This window comes from Hemicordylus capensis, chromosome 1, assembly GCF_027244095.1.
Source record: "Hemicordylus capensis ecotype Gifberg chromosome 1, rHemCap1.1.pri, whole genome shotgun sequence".
NCBI lineage: Eukaryota > Metazoa > Chordata > Lepidosauria > Squamata > Cordylidae > Hemicordylus > Hemicordylus capensis.
In genome coordinates, this window is record NC_069657.1 from 210,134,280 (window position 1) to 210,156,240 (window position 21,961).

A 21,961-nucleotide genomic window follows, 5' to 3' on the forward strand; every position below is an offset into this window, starting at 1 on the left:
AATAAATAGGCTATTGCAAAACCCCATGACGACTGTTCCAAAAATTGGCTGAGGTCCAAACTGAATTATCCACTTGTCCCATTATCACTCATGGGTACTTTAGTCTGGATGTGAGCCCTTGATTACCCTTTTCCACTGAGTTATTCATGAGCACAGTCTAATCTTAAGCATCTTATACTTGTTAGTATTTTCTTTTCTAGTATATTCAAAACCTGTTTTGGTGATCAGGTATTATACTTGCTTTTCAGAGTTTCAGTAACACATCTTTTGCTGCTACTATCAAATTCATAACAAATTATTAATCTTCTCTTCTTACATAAATAATTCCAGTACATGCAATTATTGCTGGACCCATTTAATGCTTGAAAGAGCGAAGTGGCAGACAATCATGGTACCTGACTTCTGTGAGTATCACTGGTTGAGAAACTGTACACACACAAATAGGTACCAAAATGTGTGACTCTTCCCCCAGTCTAGCTGCTGGGGCTGCATGTCCTGTTAGAAAATCAGTGATTGTGCTGATCAGCTGTTTGGGAAGGGGACCAGCAAGCTGAACTCAGTCCTCTGCTCCCTCCTCCCACCACATTTACAATTGGATCAGGGCTTAAGCCTATAAGTATAAGGGTGTTAGACTGGTTAGGAGAATATATTTGCCTGCCAGTTTCTTCCACATTTGGTGGACTTGCCCAAAGACTGCCAATTCTGGAAGAAATTCTCTATAATGTTGAACAGATGGTGGGTTATAAAATACTACTGAATCTCTCATTTGTCTTACTATGTCATATGGACAAAGTATTATCTGATGAGCATCATGAAATGATATGGAATTTGTTGACATCCAAGAAAATACAGCTAGCAAACAGAGATAATTTTCATGAACTAAAACACTGGCAAGTTAAAATATGAGCAATTGTTGAAATTTCTAACACAAATGAAAATTATTTATCTGAAGAAGGCAGAAACAAGTCACCTCTTTGGATGCTTGGTCCTCTTACATCAATTTTATTAAGACAAGATATTATATGGACTTGGAATACATACAGATCATTTGCAGTGATTGCAGTGAATACATACAAATCATTTGTTTTCGTTTTCTACGCAGTGACATACCTGTCCTGCAGGTTACCGCAAATGGTGCCAGACCCATCTGTGTTGTTTTGAGGCTTTAACTGATGTTGCACAAGAGGGGAGTATTGGGACTGCTGACTCTTGCCCAATCACATGTTGCGCATTACTTCCATTTGGAATAATGTAAGTAGAGCCCAGTGTGCAAATAGACAAGGGTCAGTAATTTCAGTACTGCCTCTTGTGCAGCAGTCTGAGCAGATCTGGCATACATTACACTGAGGCACATGTAAGCCAATGTACTGAATACATCCGCACCATTTTTTAAAAAAATGGATAATGTCTGCCAATTCTTCAAAGTATATCAGCTGTTTGACTGCTTACCAGAAACAAATAGCATACCTAAAATGAAATGTGTCATTTCAAACACAAAACTGTGAATAATATGTGCATATTAGTTGTCTCCAAGAAAAAGATGGATTGAAATACTGGTGACAAAATGTGTATGATCCAAGTTGCCACCTTGGCCTCAATATTTCAGCTGAATTATCTGTAATGGTCAATAAAACATCTAAATTCAGAAAGTCTTTTGCTTTCTGTATTTTAAGTCACATAGCAAATGAGAAAGTCATAAAGATATTTTACATTAACAACATCACTTAGCATGTTGGGCTACACAATAACAAAACCAGAATGTTCCAAACTAATCTTTTTCCCCCAATAAAAAAGGAGCAGAACAAGACCATTTGGGACGCTTCTGTAAAATATGATTCAAACAAAATGGCAATATTCTCAGGCTTATCTTTATTCACATGGGACCATTTGAGAAAGCTGAGAATTTTTCCTTAACTCCTTCATTTTATCATGTCAAGAAAATGGGCAATATATTTTTATTTGATTTGATACAGCTCTAAATCATATTTATCAGAGTGTGCTTTTTATGGAAGATAGAACTGTTTTCCAATTCCAATCTGTAGAGATTTTTTGTTTAGGTTGCAGACTCAGTTTTCACTGTGGAAAGTTCAGGGCCAGCCCATGAGGCAGCCAAGCCTGGGAAGCATATTTTTTGTGTAACATTGAAGTGGGAAATTGAACATTATTTAGCAGGGTTTTTTTTAACAATGTGGGTGGGGGTGCCATTTCAGTTTTCCACCTCAGGCACCAAAAAGAAATTGAGTTTTTCCAGAGATGACCCAAGATAACCTACTGGGACTTTGTTTTTCCTATCATCCTTACCCTTTCTCCCACAGGTCCTGGAGGGCCGACTGATCCTGAGTCACCACGAGGACCTCGTTTCCCTTCTTCACCAACTGGGCCAATTGCACCTTGAGGGCCATGTGGACCCTAGTGTGACAATGCAAAGCCATGATTCAGTCACAGACAGTTCATACAAACTCAGACGCTATTTCTTTATCAAGAGCAATGGCTATATATTTAAAGTGCAGTTATTCCCTTTTCTAAGATACCTGAATGGGCAGTCTTTCTACAACTACTCTTTAGTATTTTATTTTTTTTGTTTGCTTGTCTAAATTCCAGCAGTCTGGCAATTCTGGAGCACTGACCAAAAAGCATTGGAGAGAATTCTATAATAATTATTTTGTATAATGTATACATAAATGTTCACTCTGGCAAAAAGTCTGTCTTCTGTATACACAAACAAAATGAACAGTTACACTGTGTTTTCAAAATTCAATTGCATTATATATCAAATGGCAGATTACATTTGTAGAAAATGGGAGCCAACTCTTAAATCTTTCCACACATAATCAGTTCCCTTCAGGACAGCGCCAATAACATTTGCTTGAGATTAACTTTTATAGTAAAGCAACAACAGAGAGTGTCTACATGGTTAGGGTGTGTAAAATTACTGGACTTGGAGCAAGAAACCTGCGTTCAAATCCATACTCAGCCATGAAGATCACTGGATGGCCTCCTTGGACAATCCACTCTTAATACTTCCCAGAATGGCATGACTTAGGAAGAAGAGTGGGATACAAATGCAATAGATAGTATTACATTGGCTGACATCCTGACTAAAGATGCATGCATGCTCCCAACATCAGCCTGCATGTTGATGCACCAGCCCCCATGCTTCTGCACCATAGGAGCTCTTGCCCAAGAGTGCAAGTACCTTTGGAGCTATCCCCGCACTCTAGAAGTGCTCTGTTAAAGCAGACACACAGCCCTGGTTTTCTGGGACATTTTTCCTCTTTAACAGAGTTCTTCTGGAGCACAGAGAGAGCGCAAAAATTATTTGCACTCTTCTGCAAGAGGATCTGTGCTTCAGGGGCACAGGGACAAGTGCTGCATGCATGCTGATGTCAGGGGTGCACACATAAGGTTAGTCAGGATATCAGCCATAGTTTGTGGATTGTGAAAGAAACTGTGCACTTCATGATGTGCTGTCAGTGCCCCTGGCTGGGAGAATAATCATGCAGCACAAATGACAGCCAAATAAGGAATCTGACAAATGCTACTGCAAATTGTCTTTCACTAACCACCACAATGAGCTCTGGATTTGGGTCAGTGCATCTGATCCTGGGCACCCCATGTCACTTTCTTACTACCTTCTTAGCTTGCACAATAACATGTACCAATCTCTTTACTATTATAACTTACAGGAGAGTAGACTTAAGTTTGTTGATGATAAATGTTGTTTGCATGCAAGCAATATGGTGCAGCATATATTTATGATTAAAGATTCATAAATAAAACTAATTAACATGCAGCCCAAACCTGTGCATGTTTATTTAGAAGTAAATTTTGCAGGTTGAGTTCAGGGAAGTGTGCACAGGACTGCCACCTCTACCTTGCATTCAAGCAACTTTGGTAAGTTACAACCACATCAACCTTTTACACTCAGGGTTTTCTATAGTGTACATTTGCAGGTGAAATGCAAAGCACCTGAAAATTATAGTATTTAAGATAATGTTTTGATTTTGTTGTGAAGGATTTCTATATTTCAAATCATTTCTTTTGAATATTATGGAAAAATCAGAGATCACTGATGCCTTTCAAGCTGATGACATTTCTGTTAGTCTTAATGGCTCAGGACTGTATATTTCATTAACAATTTTTTTTCCTGAGAGATGATGGTTTTCTGTCTAGGAACCAACCCTTGAAGTAGTGTAGAATCTATAAAGCTATAAAGGCTGTGAACTCGAGTTTAATATTTTTTTTTAAGCCTTCAAAATTTTATTTCTTAATTTTGTTTTAATGAGATGAGGAAATGAGTATAAAAACAGTAAAAAGACCGCAAGATCAAATCATAAAGATCGTGGGATGATAACCATGGAAATGTATAAGAGAAAACAAGGGTAAAGAAATATAATGTTTTGGGGGGAAAGAAAGTCTATGCATGTTTTCTTGATAAAATATTAAGACTTACAGGTTCACCTTTGGGACCTGCTTCTCCTTTGAAACCTGGCACACCAGGGTCTCCCTGAAAACAAATATCATCTATTAATACAATTATCAGTGAGGGCAGATCCATCAAACTTGATAGGGAGTCCACTTAATTATGTGAATTATACCTTATATCTGTTGAACTATTCTGTACAGAATCTACTATTACAGCACAGTAGCAATGATGTTAAGGCTGTGCTCATTACTGCTGGGTGAGAGGTCAGGGGGGAAGGCTGTGCAGAACGACCCTTTCTCACTGGTGGGATGCGTGGATTGCGCTCCCACATGAACAGTGTGGCTCTCCGGTGTGTGTCTCGGCCTCTGGATATCCCACAATGCACTATGTGAGGAGCGTGGTACATTGGGGGAATCCCTCAGGAGTTGGGCTCTAGGTGACTGACTCTGTGTATGCTCGAGCTGTGTGCATACACTCGTGCCCTTAATCCTGGCTAGTGGCTGGGGCAAAAAGTATGGTTAGATGACACGGCAGTAAGCCTGCCGCTCGACGCCCTTCTAGGCGGCACGGCTTGTTTGCCCCAGCCCCCACCTAGGAGGAGCACATGACACCAGGAACCTGCTTCCATTGGCCCTGACATCCCTCCTGGGCGGGGCCTGGAGGAGTGAGCCTGCAGCACGCCTGCGCCAGCTCAGTCCGACCAGCCTAACCCATGCTGGGCTGCCCTAGCCTGGATTAGGCTGCTCGTGTGAATAGCCTTCATAGCTGAAGCACCATTGTGATAGATTTGTGGTGCATATAATGTTTCAAGGTAAGGCCAAGATCTAAATTAAGCCTCTTACACTATTTAACATTCTCAGAAATGTATTTTTGTTATCGGGGGGGGGGTACAAGGTAAATAGGTTGCTGTCTCAGCAAAGATCTTGGGCTGCTGTGAGCAATTCCTAAGAAGGAGGTGTCAAGAAGACAAACAATGGGGAATATAGCTTAGAACAACTGGAATGTGGTATAATGGTGAGCCTGTTAGGATTAGGACTAGGGAGACCCAGGTTAAAAACTTCACTTGATCATGAAATACACTCGGTGACTTTGAGGCAACCACTGTCTCTTAATCTAATCTAACTCACAGGCTTGATGTGAGATTAAAAAGACAGCAAGAGGAGAACTTTGCATGCCACTAAGCTCTTTGAAGTTGGTATATAAGTGCAATGAATACATAAAACTAATTTCATGTCCATAACTGCCTCTGCTTCTCATCAATGCTTGAGTTTAATTGTTGTACATCAGTGCCATCTTCAATGTGAAAAAGATATCATTACCATTTGTCCTCGTATGCCAGGGGGACCTGTGCTTCCTTGTGGTCCTGGAGAACCAAGTGGACCTGGTGAGCCATGTGGCCCCGAAGTACCTGGAGATCCCTACAAGATATACATATGGTTGACAACACACACAGATAAGTAGTCACTATAATAAAAGAAATATGTGTGTGTGTTAGAACAATGACTTACCGTTGGTCCTTTAGTACCTAGGGAACCATCTGTACCAACAGCACCCTAAAAGCAGCACAACAGATATTATTATAAGAAGCTCAACCATTCATGTACACCTTCTTTCCCTGGCAGCTAGAAAAGACAAAACTTCCTAAAGTTCAGGTCTGGTTTATCAAACGATTAGATGTCTGAACACCGGAGGTTTGAGTCTCACACTGAATAAACAGCTTAAAATAAAATTAAAGGCAGTTGGACATGGACTAATAATTTGTGGGCATGGGCCTTTTGTGAAGTGGAAACTACCTCCTTCATGGGAAATAAACTACATACAACCTTGATTAATTGGAGGTGGGCATGGTGGGGGTTATACCCAACAAAACCACATGCATGCCAAAAGAATTAATTAATTAATTAATCAGTCAGTCATATTTGTACACTGCCCCAAACTTTCATCTCTGGGCAGTTAACAATACCATAAAACAAGTTAAAACATACACAGAGATCTTAAAACAATTTAACCAATCTAAAAACCAAAAACATTAAAACTTAAAAATTTAAAAAGCTGGAAAAGCTTGGGTAAAGAGGTGGGTTTTCAAGTACTTTTTAAAAATTGCCAGAGATGGGGAAGATCGTATTTAGGGAGCAGATTCCACAGTCTCGGGCAGCAACCAAGAAGGCCCATCCCCATGTGGCCACCAGCCAAGCTGGCGGCAACTGGAGACGGATCTCTCCAGACGACCTCAATGGGGCTCATAATGAAGAAGACATTCTCTTAAATACCCAGGGCCTAAGCCATTAAATCATTTCAGCAATAAAATCACTTAGATCCACAAGCATCATAAGAGACTGTATGTGAAGGATGTAATACAATTATTTCAAGCCATAAAGTCAAAATGAACACAGTAATTTCCCTTCTAAATATACTTTTAGGGAAATCTGAATGCTCATTTGAACATCTCAAGATAAATACCACATATATTTCTTCTGGAGTAGCCTATCATTAATTCAATGGTACTTCAGAGAAATTATGTTCTAATTTCACTGAGGCAGTAAACCTGTGAATGGATTATACCACTTTAAACTGCAGGAGGGTGCTCACATACCTACAAACATACAAATCTATTTCGCATAGAAAATTGCACATCAGAAGAAGTGTGCTAGTATAGTGCTCTCACTGACATGCTAGTTTTCTATGTGCAGGGTTGTGGACAATGCCCAGGGCAGTAAAGTAGATCATTCAGTCATTTAAGCCCCAATCTACATTCTTGAATTAGTACTACCCAGACACAGATTTAGTGAAAACTAGGGTTCTTACAAAGCAAGGCATTTATAAATTGCATTCTTAATTACTGAAAATCAGGTGAACTTACGGGAAGACCAGGTATTCCTGCTGGTCCCTGTGGACCTGTTTCCCCTCTTTGCCCCTGAGGGCCTTCTGGACCACGTGCACCTGTTGGACCAGCTTCACCCTGAACACATTAAGAAGAGAGAGAGAAACAAAGAGCTGGATTTTTCAAACTAAATAATCATTTAAAATGGAAAGGGAATGCACTGTTATTAATACTAACCACTACCAAGTCAGGATCTCTATCAACAGTTAGTTTGAAAGGGATTCTACTAGTGGTATCTCTGAAATTGAATGGCAGAAATATAATTAAATCAGATCAACAGTCTATTCACCCCTGTGTCCACTCACCGAGCTTACTAGTGTATATACCACATGTTATACATAGGAACTGATCTATTTCCTTATTGTATATTGCATTCTGTTGTGTTAAAGATTGGTTCACTATGTTTTGACCTTTTCTCTTTAAAAAAATCAGTTTAAAAATATTTTGCATGTAGTGAGGTGAATAATTCAGAAACTATTACAAATTCAGTGCAATAGATAACAATATTAGATTGATGGAAGTTTTACTTACATGGAAGTTAATTACAAGACCACGTCTCTTGTAAATATTTATGAATCTTTCATAAAAAGAACCATAAAAATAATCTATAAATATTCACAAGCATCTTGAAACATGCTCTCTTCTTGTTTGTGCTTTGGTGGATGTTTCCTGGGTTTTCCAGAGCAGCCTTCTAGTAGAGCAAAAGACAGACACACTGGCACAAAGGGAACTTTCCTAACTGTGCTGGAGCCATACAGCTTTGGTCACGCTGCAGGGTGGAGCAAAATTTGACAATTCTCTATGGCTCTAGGAGTGCCCTGCGTCACCTGAAAATGTGTACTTGAGGGCCATGCAACCTTCAGAGACACATTTTCAGATGACAAAGGGCACTCATGGAGCCAGAGCAAATAATCAAAATTAGCTCCTCCCTGCTGTGTGCCTCAGGCTGTATGGCTGGAATGGTAGTGGAGAGGTTCTCCCTTCCAATGGCACAGTCTCCCTTTCATGTCACTGGAAGCCTGCTGTGGATGTCAGCCATCAAATACATCTACCATATTTATAAAATAATGTTCAGATGGTGTTAATTATATGCAAATAATATGTAAATTAGCAATAAGCATATTATATGTGTCTCATGTGTTCTTAGTGTAAATTGGCATCACTCCACAGATTTATAAAACTGAAGATTTTGCCCCATATTTTTTTAAAAAAATAAGAAACTTCATTCCTTTCTTCCAGTTCTGTCACTCATTTAGACTGTTTGTTTAGCCCTGGCCCTTGTTCTACTCCTCATGTATTACAGGGATTATTTTTTAACATCCTACATTACTCCATTGGCTAATGTCACGTTATTGTTTGAGTGAGTATTGCCAACTGTAAATACAAAACAAAACATCTGCTGGACTGATTAGTCCTCACACTGTTTCCTTCCAAGGATATGGTTACCAGATGTTTCTCTTGTGGGGCTTTAGGAAATTCATGATAGAAGAAGGTTAGGCAGCTCAACTTCTACCATCTCATAGCATTACTTTAGTTTACCTGCTGTTCTTTCCTCAGTCACATACTGTAATGCTCAATAAAGGCAGAGAAGGAGTGAAGGAGAAAGAATGGATCACAGTAGAACTAAAACAGGAGGATGTTGGGAAACCCAAAACGCTTCCTCCCATTATGGAACTCCAAGTGAGTATCTAATGACCCTGTCTGAGGGAGGAGCTCAAATGCCACTGCAATTGTCAGGATTCAGCCTAGATATCTGCAATACCTCTAAGGTGCCTGATGTCTGAAATTATAGTAGAAGCTTCTCTTGTTCATTCCACACCTGGACCTACTGTCCAGTCTCAACCCTGCCTGCTCTTCAGCATTTCTGAAGTTCTTCTTGATACAGCAGGCAGAGGAGAGTGGTGGATGACACCACCACAGAAGAATGGCTAGAAGTAACTGAGGCTGCCTCATTTCCTACTGCATTAGATCATTTAATGGGACATCACAGTTACAACCTAGGAAACCTACACTCCACTTAGTAAATGATGTAAAACAACAGTAGTTTGGGTGTGAACAGAATAGCAAAACTGAAGTTAAATTTCAGTTCACGCTGTGGCGTTAGAGTTATGCATAAACTTTTAGTATTTCCTTGAAGTCCTCCACTGCAAAACTGTTACACTGAGAAGGGTACAGGTTGAAGCAACAAAACAATAGCTCAGTATTCAGTTGAGCTACAGGTTGAGAATCCTTTATCTGGACTGCTTGGGACCAGAGGTATTCCGGAATTTGGATTCTTCCGGATTTTGGAATATGTTCATAAATGAGATATCTTGGGCATGAAAGGTTACTGGGGTTTTTTCTCCAACAACCCCTGAAGTTCCTTCTCGCCTTCCAGCCAAGCTCCTGCCTACTTCCCCTCCTTCCCATCTCGCAGACTGTCTTGAGAAGAGTGTGAATGGCAGTGCAATCCCATTCAAAAAACCGGCTTGGCTCCACCCCAAAGGAGGGCTGTTCCCCCGTTCGGAGCGCCTGGTGCTGCTTTGCCTCCCTGGCCCCTGCCCTGCCTGCAAGTGCCCTTAAATGCCACCAGCAAAGTGCCCGTCCATGTGGGAAGGGAAGAGGAGCCGAGGCTGACGAGGGGCTGGGCAACTGCCATTGCAGACGGAGCCGTGGGTGCTGCTTTGCCTCTCTGTGAGTTGCGGGTGCTGCTTAGTTTGGGAGCTCTTTGCTGCTTTGCCACTGTTAGCTGCTGAGTTGGGGCTGGGATTGGTTTGGGGGCTTTGTGAGTGGTTGAAGCCACAGGTCGAGAATCCAAGCAGAAAATACAAGCAGGGGTGTTTTTTTCTCAGCGTGGTGTCCAGATTTAAGAGCTTTCTGGATTTTGGGAGTCCGGATAAAGGATTCTTGACCTGTACTAGCAAGCCAGAGGTTGCTGGTTTGAATCCCCGCTGGTATGTTTCCCAGACTATGGTATGTTTCCCAGACTATGGGAAACACCTATATTGGGCAGCAGCGATATAGGAAGATGCTGAAAGGTGTCATCACATTCTGTGTGGGAGATGGCAATGGTTAACCCCTCCTGTATTCTACTAAAGAAAACCACATGGCTCTGTGGTTGCCAGGAGTCGACACCGACTCAACAGCACACTTTACCTTCACTAGAGTTCTAACACACACACACATACCATTCACAAGGAGGAAGAGGGAATGAGGGGAAGACTGCCTTCTCAAGTATTTAAATAAAATCAGAATTAGGTGCAACCGTTACAAATTATGACGTAAGAGCCAAAACACAGGCTCATTGATCCAACTGAAACATCTTTTCTCATTAAAATGAATTGAGCACAATCCACTGGGAAGTTCCCCTGCATTAGTCCCATCAAAATGAATGGGAAATGCACAACAGCATGGGAGGTGCTCTTTCCAGTGGTCTTAGGCCACTTGCTGGTGAATTGTGCCCTTAGTCTGTAAAGAACCAATCTCTGTTTTGCCATATACTGATAGCTCTTAATGATGGACAAGGTTCAAAGTCTGACTAGAAAAATAACCAAGAGGAAGAAATCAGCTTACCATTTATTGTATTTTGCAGCCAAACAAAACAAGGAAGTGATGAAAGAAGACAAAATGGAAAGCATTGGCCCTGCAATTACTGAAATGAATATCCTCCTGGTGTTAAAGGCAGAGATGTGTTTTCACTATTCTAATTCTTCAAGCCAAATGACCTTTCATGTAGTAGGCTTTTTCTTTTTAATGCTTAGCATGGGAGGGGAAGAACTAACACTAACTTTGCATGCAAACAGGACTGTTTTATGGCATCATATAAATTAGTTAAAATCCTGACGGTGTAGATTATCTGCTCTTCAGTATTCTGTGGCACAGAAACCCAGATGCATTGCCAGCTCCCATTAAAATGAATTGCACTTCCAGGTGTTTCCATTTCCTAAGGGATGCTGCAACCAGATCTATCCAGCTAGATAACGTGACAGCCTTAAAGTTTAGCATAGAAGACTTGTAAAGGACATATTTAGGGAGTGAACTCTGTTTTACTTATTACCTCATTTTATTTTTGTGACTTTACTATTTCAAAACTAGCTGCTCCAGTTCAAAATGGCCACTGTATGCACTTGCTTGTCAATGCATATATTCTGATATCCCTTTGCAAGCTGTCTACATCCACATTAACTTAGGCAGTGAAGTTCTTTATTAATGTACTGATGATCTTCTTGTCTCAAGGTCTTTCACTTGGTTATTGAGATTTTCTTAAGGTTAGCCTTGGCCTCTCCCATTCTCCCTGCACGCATCAGTTTGAGAAGAAGGCAATAATTGCACTAGATAATCCCACATTCAAATGAGAAATTCCCCAGATTGGTTAGTAACTTCTTCCTCAGGGGAAGGGGCATGTGCATCCCAAGCCCACTTTTGGTCTTACAGTGACTGAGATCCTGGAGACCAAATAAAAGTGAAAAAGTCTTTCTGTAGCACTGTATCCTCCTGGATTTTTGCTGCTGAATCTTCCATGCAATGAACTGCAAACATCCACCAACCAAGTACAATTCCTACAGCAGCAAGCCCACATCTAGTTCAAGTTCTGTCAGTAAATGAACTATCAAGTATCAATTTTGTTATGGGTATATTAACCAGAGATACACTCCTATGAAAGTGATTTAGAATAATAGGAATTTACTTCTGAGCAAATGTTTTTAAAATTGGGGTGCAAACAAGATTTTACCTTTCCCCCTAAAATCTGAATATGTGCATTAGGGAATGGAACACTGAATAATGGAAAAACATTTTCCTGACAAACTCAAACAGAATCAAAGAAAAGCAAGAAAAAGCATGACTTACCTTCATGCCAGGGACACCTGGAAAACCTGGAGAACCAGCTATGCCAAGCGGACCCTACAGCAATAAGAAAGTGAGTATAACTGAGCAATTATTCCTCCCATCCTTACCAAATTATCTGAACTGGTGAAACACAGATTCTGAGCTTAGAAGGCAACATTTATAGAAGGGAATAGTCAGCTCTGTGCACACCTTCCTTCATTCTGGAAAGGTCATTATCAGATTTTTAACAATGTTGTTATTGGTAATCAGCAGCATAATGGAAGCTGCCTTATACTAGGGATGTGCAAAACGTTTCAACTCAAAACGGCCCGTTTCGAGTGTCTTGAGCTTGAAACAAAACATCCTCTAAATAAAGTAGACGCTCTTTACACAATCCATGCGAATAGCTAGCAGGCTACCTGAGGGGAAAGAGGGTTTTACTTACCTTCCCCGCAGACAATCAGAAGCGGTTCCTTGGGTGGGCAGATCGCCTGCCCAGATAAGCAGCAGCTCTCCTGCGGGCCACCTGCACCTCACCTCACCTCACCTGGCCACTCCAGGAGTTGGTGACCCCCCCAAGCCCCAATAATGCACCACATGAGTGTGCGGTGCATTATTGGGAGCTCCCTCCTCCCTGAGTCTGCCAGCTGTGGCTGCAAGCAGCCGCGGCTGACACACAATAAAAAATCTGAGAGTAAGGGAGCACTCGCTCCCTTAACCTCGTTTAATAGGGTGGCTATTTAGGTGGGCTTGCTCATGGAACCAGCGGGCTCACCCTCAAGCCTGGTGGTTCTCATGAGCATGCAAAACTGGGCTGGGCTCCCTTAGCCCGGTTTTTCACGCTCATGAGAATAGTAGTCATAGTACTACTATTCAAATAGTACCTGTAGTCTCCCATTCAAATGCAAACCAGGGTTGACCTTGCTTAGCAAAGGGAAGCAAGCAAAATACATGCTTGCTTCCACAAGACCAGCATTCCTCCCTATACATAGGAACATATGGAATATGGATGATTTATCAACATGCAACTCCCAATCCAAAAACACAACAAGGCTCTCTGTGCACAAGGGTTTCCTCATTCAGTTCAGGGTCAAGGAATGCACAAGGAATGAGATACCTCTGATATAATGCCCAGGCAATATAGCAATACTGCTTGCTGCAATATATTTGCAGCATGACACATCCCAGCAAACTGCAACCGAAAACTCTGAAAATGGTAAACTAATGCTCTCCTGTTTACAGGAACATTCACCTGCTATGAACTACATGTATTTTGTTTCCCTTCATACTAACGGCATCAACATATCTATGCGAGAACAAATCCAATATTCAGAGTAATGTACACTGTTTTCAAAATGCTTTGTAAAGTTGTAAATTAGAAATATGTGCAGAGGCTTTTGTGAGCATTAATACTCTTCATCTGGCTAGATTTAAGCAAAAACAAACAGAAGGGGACAGGCATTCTATGAAGCTGGTGTCACTGCTTCAGCCACTACATATGCAGCATTAGTACATCAAGAATCTTTGGCTATGCATTGGAGGTATTGCTTCTGGATATGTTTTTGCCCTGTACTCCCACAGAATTCCCAAAGATAATCCATTTTTGATTAAAATTGGCTGGTGTTATGCTTTTTGTTTCTGCAGGTATGTCCAAGCAACAGATTTCTAGACAACCTTCCAGTAGCGGCACACAGCGGTCATAAACATTCACTACCACTGCATATATCCACCACTCCCCTGTGACTTGCTTTCCCTGGCTTTTTTCTGGCTTGGCACCCTAATGTAGAACAAGCCGCACACTATGAAATAATGCCTTGTGTAAAGGATGCTTTTCCTGATAATCTCAGTAATAAGAAGAATCTGTTCCAGAAACTATTAATTATGAAGAAGATAATTTGACCTGTGACCTTGTGCTGAACTTTCTTAAAGCGTCCCTGCAACAGCTCATTGAACAGATGTAGGAAAATCTACACATCCAATTGTATTACGCCACAGATATTAGCCTGCCAATTCTCTCTTTTGTTCTCTCTTTTTTCAGGGCAAGCCTCCTTGTCCTGGCTCAGCTACTCATGTATTCCAGTCACATCCTTCATATCCAGCAAGTTCTGTGTTTAACTATGATGCTGAAGCTCCCTTCTGATATTGTTAGGGAATGTACCAAATAATTCTGCCAACTCAGTGTCATGCTGAATCTGTTTCAACTAATGTTAGAAAGAGACAGAAACAGTCACATTTAATCTAGAATGACAAAATCTCCTAATAATTGTGAGAAAAAAATTTGCTGCTATATTCTAGTCTGTTTTTCAAGTAATGATAAACATTTTAAGAACTATAAAAGTCATGGTATTTGGAAAACATACCATCTATACACTGAATATAATTGGTGACTGGACTTCCCATACGTCCATCCTGGAAATCATCTAAAGCAAACGTATAAATTTTTCATACCTCCTTGATGTCTGAAAATTAATTTGAATTCCAGATTGGGTCCATAGCAGATTGGGCCCCTAAGCAAGCAATAATATGATAATACCATATGCCAGAGCCTAGGAGCCTCAGTGCCTACCAGTATGTTTCCGGGAGCATATTGCTATCACTCAAACACTCTCATGTGCATGCATGTGCATGCACACACACCACAAATTACCAAGGTGAAGGAGGACAGTATTGAGATGAATGTGTATGCCACAGAAAATGAATGCCACAGAATGGATCAGTAAGTGCCACATAAACGCCACAGAAAGTACGAGGATACTTTTTGCTGTTGTATATCATTTTCTATGCATCCAGGCCATGAGAGCCAGTTCTCATTCTTCCCAGCATCCTTGGATGCTGTGACAAGTATGTGTGACAGCATATAAGGACTTCATCCCTACTGCCGCATTCACCACAGCACTGGAACATTCACATTGGGAAACTGCACAAAGTGGGGAAAAGCCACAGAGGTTCCCTAAGAAACATTGTGGCAGGGAGTGTGGGCAAACAGCCTAGGGGTTAGCTTGAAATACAGCCATGAGGGATGGAATCGAATCATTCCAAGTTCAACCACCACCGCCATCACTACCCACTTTTGCTGCATCCTTTCTGAAAATGGTTGCAATGGTACTTATGAATTTGTATATATACACAGATCAAATATGCATTAAGAATAATTGATGCTTAAATAAATATTCTAGTTCTAATTCTATGCTAATAATATGCTTGCAGTATTCAAATGATACTCTCTTCAATGAATTATTTTAAAACTAGTCTTTATGTCATTTTGAAAACAAATCTGTTCAACCAGCCTGAAAGATCTTAAAATGAAAATACTTAGGCTTTCTTGTTTCTCTGAGTGCATATTATAGAAATGTAACTACGCCTAAAGGCCATACAGGCTTCAGTATATGTATCCTGAGGAAGCAACTGTGCTAACAGGTGCTTCAGTCATGTGCAATTCTCCAGCCTGACCAGATCCTCCAATCAGGTTAGCACCTGCAATCTGCTTGAGATGGATACTATTTTATCTGATAGATGTGCACATACAAGTTGTCAGACTGGGGTCAGAAAGGTCATTATCCGCTTGCAGTCTGTTCTTGTTTTGTCAACTCAGCATGGGACATATAGTAAAGAGACTTAAAATCTAGCTGGAAAGTCAGCATCTTCTGTGGCAAGTAGAATTCCTTTGTGGTACTGAAAAGTGGGAAAACTTTTCTTGTATCTCCTTTGAAGGTGAAGACAGAGATTTATTAAAGCATTAAGAAAAAGGCCCTGTCTTTGTCTAGAAAGATGTATAGGTGTACATAATGGCAAGTAAATGCACTTTTCAGCTGTTAACACCCTGAAGAAGAGAGAGCTCTGTGGTTTGAGCCATCTTAATTCTATTGTGAGCCATCTTAATTCTGCCCTATGACATGAAACATGAGAAGCATTTGGCAGAACACAATCTCCTCTTCTGTGCTTTCCTAGACTTAGAACAAGTGCCAAGAATAATTGTTTTGGACTCAATACAAATTTGTAATGTGGTACTGCCCCACCACTATGATAAAAGGTCTTATCTGTTTGAAAAATGGGAAGGGTAATAGGTATCGTTTAGCACATGTTTGGTTCCCTCTGTCGCATCCCTTAAGTTTCTGGCTACCTGGTTTGTATTTGTAGCCAGATATAGCAATATGGCGTGTGTATATTAATATGCAAGTGACTGGCATGTGTCTTTTAGCCTCCTTTTTCTGTCCCTGGGATCTAGTGTCAGTTCTTCTAAGTATTGTGGAGACCAGAGGCCTACTGATTTGCTCACAGATGTGCTTGGGCCTGCAAATCCTACCAGCAGCACTGTCTCTAGGATGTCAAATGTACCTGATTATTATGGTTGCTCCTCCCTTAGGCTGCCATATGCCACACCCTGTTGGTAGCTCTCCTGCCCATGCACAGGAAATGCCGGCAGGAAAGAAGGATTTCTGCAACAGCAAGAGCTTGGGAGGACATGTCATATAAGGAGGCAAACATCTCTCTGACTCTCAACTTACAAGCCAAGACCATTGGCCTGGTGAGTTTATTTTTTAAAAATTATATAACCCCAGGGGAGGATCATTACTATGGCACATGGGCGAGGGTATTTAACTATTGAAAAATCACACATCCAAAATTGCTGTTAGTCCCAGAAAGGAAGCTTCTATAGGACTCATTTTGGATTCATGTATTAAAAGCACAATAATTTCACAGGGTATCATGCGGGGCAATGGAGGGAAGATGGAACTGGCAAAGATCACCTCTTCCCCACTGCATGAGCAAAATGTTCTTACATAAGATACTCCTTACATAATGTTCTTACATAAGATGCCCTAGGATTGTGTGGAAGGCTCCAATTTCAGTAATAAGGGGGAATATTAATACCATCAACTAAATAAGAACTGGTGTATTAGTAGAATTATCAGCTGCAAAAAACTGTGCAAAGTCCTAGTCACAGTTATGGACCTTAACTCAGCAGTGGCCAACTTTTCAGGCAACCTGAACACAAGCTGAGTCCAACATATGAGATAGCACTGCTCTAGTGCACATGATAGTTAGTACATGCACAGTCCCCCATATCTTGATGTGGTGTTGCCTCTAATGTACTGAGCCAGGTAGTAGTGCAGTGCTGGAGAGGCAGGCAAGAGTATAGGCATGTATGGCCCTAGGCCATGGCCAGGCCCCTAGGACCTTCTATTCATGTCTAGGCATACCACAAGGTCCTGCCATCTGTGCCACTTGTGGCACCCTTGCCTTAACTGGAATGCAAACTTGAGAACCATAGCATGTTGGTGAATGACATTATTAATGATTCAGTGATCATAGTTTCTGTGCAAATCTTCTGAATTCCTTTCACTCTCTGATTTAAGTGAAATGGAAGGAAAAGAAGAACAAAGAAATGGAAAGAAGGCAAAGCAGTGGGGTGGGGAGATGCACTTACCATTGGCCCCGGCTTCCCTGGCATACCATGAGAACCTCGAGCCCCCTAAATAAAAATACATCAATGCATAAATAAATAATAGGTAAATGTATGGGAAACCTTAGATGTTTCTCCAAGGAGCTCTATTAGCAAGTGATGCTGATTCCATTTTTATAACCAAAGGAATATCAGCAATCTAGGCTGAAGTGGGGGAAGTGCTAACCATTCTCTGATCCTACTTGCCTCCCACAGGCTTGAGCAACAAGGGTAACAAGAGGGTCTCATGCTTCCAGGTCCAGCATCAGAAACTGGTAGAGGTTCATGCAGCAACAGGAAGGCTACAACTGATGAGAACCTCCCAACTCATTGACTTAACTGGCCAAGGATCACCTCCAAACACAAAGCATGTCATTTTCCTGCTGCTTGTTGCTCTTAAAAGATGTCTGTGCTGGAATTAAGTGGGTGGTCTTTTGGGATTTAGAGAGGCCTGCCCTAAAGGATAAAGATTTGCTATCCTGTTTTCTGGGCGTGGGTGTGTGGCACTTCAGGCTGTTCCCAAAACAATTGTCACAAGACATCTTAGAAATGAATATGACAAATATTTATATACCACTTTTCAACAGAAAGTTCCCAGAGTGGTTTACATAGATCTAAATAAATAAATTAAAATGGCTCCCATATTTTAAAAACCTGAAATCCTTTCTTCTTTATGGCCTTCAAATGGCCTTTAGATGTAAACTGAGAAGCAAAGTGAGAATAGGTTTAGATAGCAAGTTGCATGGCTTATTCAGTTATGAATAACCACTTACTGGAGCACCCTGTGGTCCAAGTCGTCCTCTTTCTCCAGCCATCCCTCGGGGGCCCTGCACCCAACAAAACAGGAGAAAAGGCTTTATAGTAGGCCAATGTTGGTTGAAATCATTTCTTTTTATAACTCATGCCACCCATGAATGAGAATGTTGTTCTCATATGTTTCCCAACATTTGTTCTGGATGAAAGAACACATTTTAAAAAAACACATGCCATTGGTAAACTTAAACTGATAATAATTACCCATGAAGGTAAATTCCCCTTTCCTCAGCTTGGGGTGGGGGAGGGGGATGCAATATATCCATTAGAACCATTATTAGAAATATTAAGTATATATATAAACATTATTAGATACCACACCACCCCATATTTCCCAGCTGAAAATAGGTACTCATTTATAATACTAGTAGTAGTAGTAGTAGTAGTAGTAGTAATGCCCCAACCTTGTTCTGTCAAGGGGAATATTACAAATAGTAATAGTCCTCTTGGTATGGTGTGCCCCTCCCCCTGGCTAGGCATGTCTAACTTTCCTTTTAATTTCAAAGGGACTTCCTCGAGTCAATTTAGTCAGGTTGTCAGCCAATGTATGTTACTTCATGGTAGTAATAGACTAAAAGCTACTAAAATTTTAAAGGTATCATGCACCCAGTTAAATTATCACATGTGGGGAGAAAGAACAGTGTGCCTTACTTCCTAGCCTCTGGTTCTTGCAAACGTTGTTACCTTAGCTAATCATTTTAACATAAACAATATTGTTTATTGAACACCAAGTGACTTGTGTTGTAGTCTATATTATATTTGGAATGTCTCATGCTCAAATATATCAGAATATCTTGGCAGCCTGCACACCAATACTAGTTTCCCTTATTGGGTTTGCTGCAATAGACTAACACAACTATCTAAAATCAAATCAAAAGTAAGCTCACAGAAGAGGTTAGCAACAAAAAACAGTTAACTGCACAATAACGAATGGGAATGCAAATGTGTAATTCTAAATTATGTTGCAACGCTTGTGTAATTCTAAATTGTGTTAGAATGCTTGCCAGATACAAAGGTGCAGATATGTGCACCAACAGTGACGTTTAGGGAACAATAGTACTGAAAATGTCATAACACAAAGCACAAGCTTAATGAGTGTTGCCATTGTTGGCTCTAGAGTATAATAGTGATGAAAAACACACCGGAATAGGACTTTAAAGTGTAATCTCTGAGGTGATTAGACTAGAAACAGCCTTGTACTACTTGGGTGGTTAACTATAGGCCAGGCCTACCGAGTGGGACCCACTAAGGCAATTGCAGCCCACCAGACATGTCTTATAGCCTGCAAGTTCCTTGAGAATCCTGACATGCTTACAGTCTCAGACAACCTATAAGATGCTTATTAAGCCCCTGGTGGATTGCTTGCCATCCATGATGAGTTGGCTGTCTCACTTGGCTGGTTGTAGCCAAGCACTGCAGACATCAGACCTTCTTCATAGAAGGTCGTCCACATGACCATTGCAGCCCAGAGGAGAGGGCACAGGGGGAAGGCAAGATCAATCTTACCTTTCCCCCAAATGATCCGGATCCTTGTGCACAATGCATGGCTCGCACACCCACACGATCCATGCTGCTATGAACAGTGTAGATTTCTGAAGGCAGGGAAAACACAGCCCAGCCTCCAGAGATCCCTAAATGCAACATATGCGGACACACGACTGAGAACCTGGGTAAAAGGGCGTGCTTTCACCGTTTTACCCAGCTAAATGCCCAGGAAAAATTCCTCGGCTACCTGGCAAGCTAGTGCCGGGATCAGCCACCATCCCAGCACCTCACATGAGCAGCCCTACCCAGGTAGGACTGCTCGTGTGAACAATCTCATTATTAACCTACTTTCCAGTAAGCATATGAGATCACCCAGCATTCTGTGCGTGTGTGTCTGTGTGTCCCCCCGCCCCCCCCCCACCAATTCCACAATGCCTGAAACAATATAAACCAAATCAGGTAAAGTTGTAGGGACACCCCAACGGCATAGTTTGTTATGATGTCATCCACCACGATCCAAGATGGCAGATGCGTAAACTTTTGAGGCACAACAGGGTTAACCTGTGAAACACCTAACTGATTTGAATCAAATTTGCTCCAGCTGTAGGGGCACATGGGGAAACCTCAATGCCGTAGTTTGTGATGATGTCAACCACCCCAATCCAAGATGGCAGACGTGTGCATTTTTGATGCGTAAATGCACTAACCAATTTGGACCAAATTTGGTACAGTTGTAGTGAGTGACACATAGGGACACCTCAGAGGTGTCATTTGTAATGATGTCATCCACCCCAGTCCAAGATGGCAGACACGTGAACATTTAAGGTGCAAGAGAACTAGTTTGTGGGCCTCAATCTGAACCAAATTTAGTCTAGTTGTAGAGACAGAGGTAGGAAAGTAGGGTGATCAGTTCTTACTAGAACAACTTGTATTCTATATAAATAGGAACTGTAAATAATATAATGGGACTCACCATAGGGCCTGTTAGACCCATCTGACCTGGTGGGCCGTGTTCACCCTAGAAATGCAATAAAAACGTGTTCATAAGTTAGTGTTAAAGCTTTTGAACTCTGTGGGTACTTAGTTTCTGATGATAGGATAGTCATATCACTGTGTAAAAGGTTATGCAGCAATATAATGTTGTTACTTATGGATAAATTTTGATTTGTAAATTACCAGCAATACAGTTATATTTAATTATCTTGAGAGTGTGTTGTGATTTTGTTTATCTGAAGTGGGCATTTGCTCAGGCCTTGAAATTCAGAGGAAACCTTAGAGGAAAGCCATTGTGCTAATGTTGAAGCTCCTCTGACTGCAGTGGGGGGGAAAGGAAACCAACTGCATTTCAAATACCACTGAGCTACAAAGTCCGTTTTTAAAGCAAGTAGCTTCAAATACTATGGTAAACTGCTACAAGAAAGGCTCTTTCAAACATGGTCACCAAAAAGCTAGCTCTGGGCCACTGTGACTGACCTAAAGGGTGGTAGAGACAACTTCACTAAGGAGTGTCCTTTGGTATTGATAATGGAATAGCCTGTTAACTTACAATACTCTGCTCCACAATATTTTGCACAGTTATTCTTTAAAACTGTAAGCTTACAGAAACATAGACCAAATATTTAAGGATGCTTATACATTTTACAGTCCCCATGTGGAAGCTACTTAATAGGGCTTCTTATAGTGTAGAGAAATTTGTCATGTGAATTGCTCCCAATGGCTGGAGAGTTTCCACAGTGCTGGCAGGAATATCTGGAGACAGCATGGCGATTCTCCTCACAGTGGGGCAATTCACGTGACAAAGTGCTTTCTGCATTAGGGCTACTGAGCGAAGCAGCCAGACCAATTTTAGCAGCTTCCATTTGTTAGCTGTAACATATGGAATAGACTTTAACAACTCTTGTGCTGCACTTCTCCTTGCACAGTTTCTACAGTCAATCCTGAAAGCAGAAGGAACTGTTCCATGGTGTTTCATTAAGCTGGAACAAAACAAACAGAAGTGGCGGCAAGAGGGAGGAACAGCCTGTCTATTTCTCAAAAGGCGCAAAGGGCCAAAAACAACTAACCCATTCTTTGGCCAAATGTCTCAAGGCCAGAACCAGCTATCACA

At 41.2% G+C, this 21,961-nt stretch overlaps 1 protein-coding gene across 1 annotated transcript in view; it reads right to left on the reverse strand.

The window, feature by feature from the left end:
- COL5A2 (collagen type V alpha 2 chain) overlaps window positions 1–21,961 on the reverse strand; it is a 78,017-nt gene that overhangs the window by 40,561 nt on the left and 15,495 nt on the right. The window contains exons 9-17 of the mRNA XM_053282896.1: window positions 20,828–20,872; window positions 18,330–18,383; window positions 17,542–17,586; window positions 12,135–12,188; window positions 7,287–7,385; window positions 5,935–5,979; window positions 5,746–5,844; window positions 4,454–4,507; window positions 2,302–2,409 (exon numbers count right to left, since the gene is read on the reverse strand). Of these exons, the coding sequence (XP_053138871.1) occupies window positions 2,302–2,409; window positions 4,454–4,507; window positions 5,746–5,844; window positions 5,935–5,979; window positions 7,287–7,385; window positions 12,135–12,188; window positions 17,542–17,586; window positions 18,330–18,383; window positions 20,828–20,872 (603 nt within the window). The remainder of the gene's footprint in view (window positions 1–2,301; window positions 2,410–4,453; window positions 4,508–5,745; window positions 5,845–5,934; window positions 5,980–7,286; window positions 7,386–12,134; window positions 12,189–17,541; window positions 17,587–18,329; window positions 18,384–20,827; window positions 20,873–21,961) is intronic.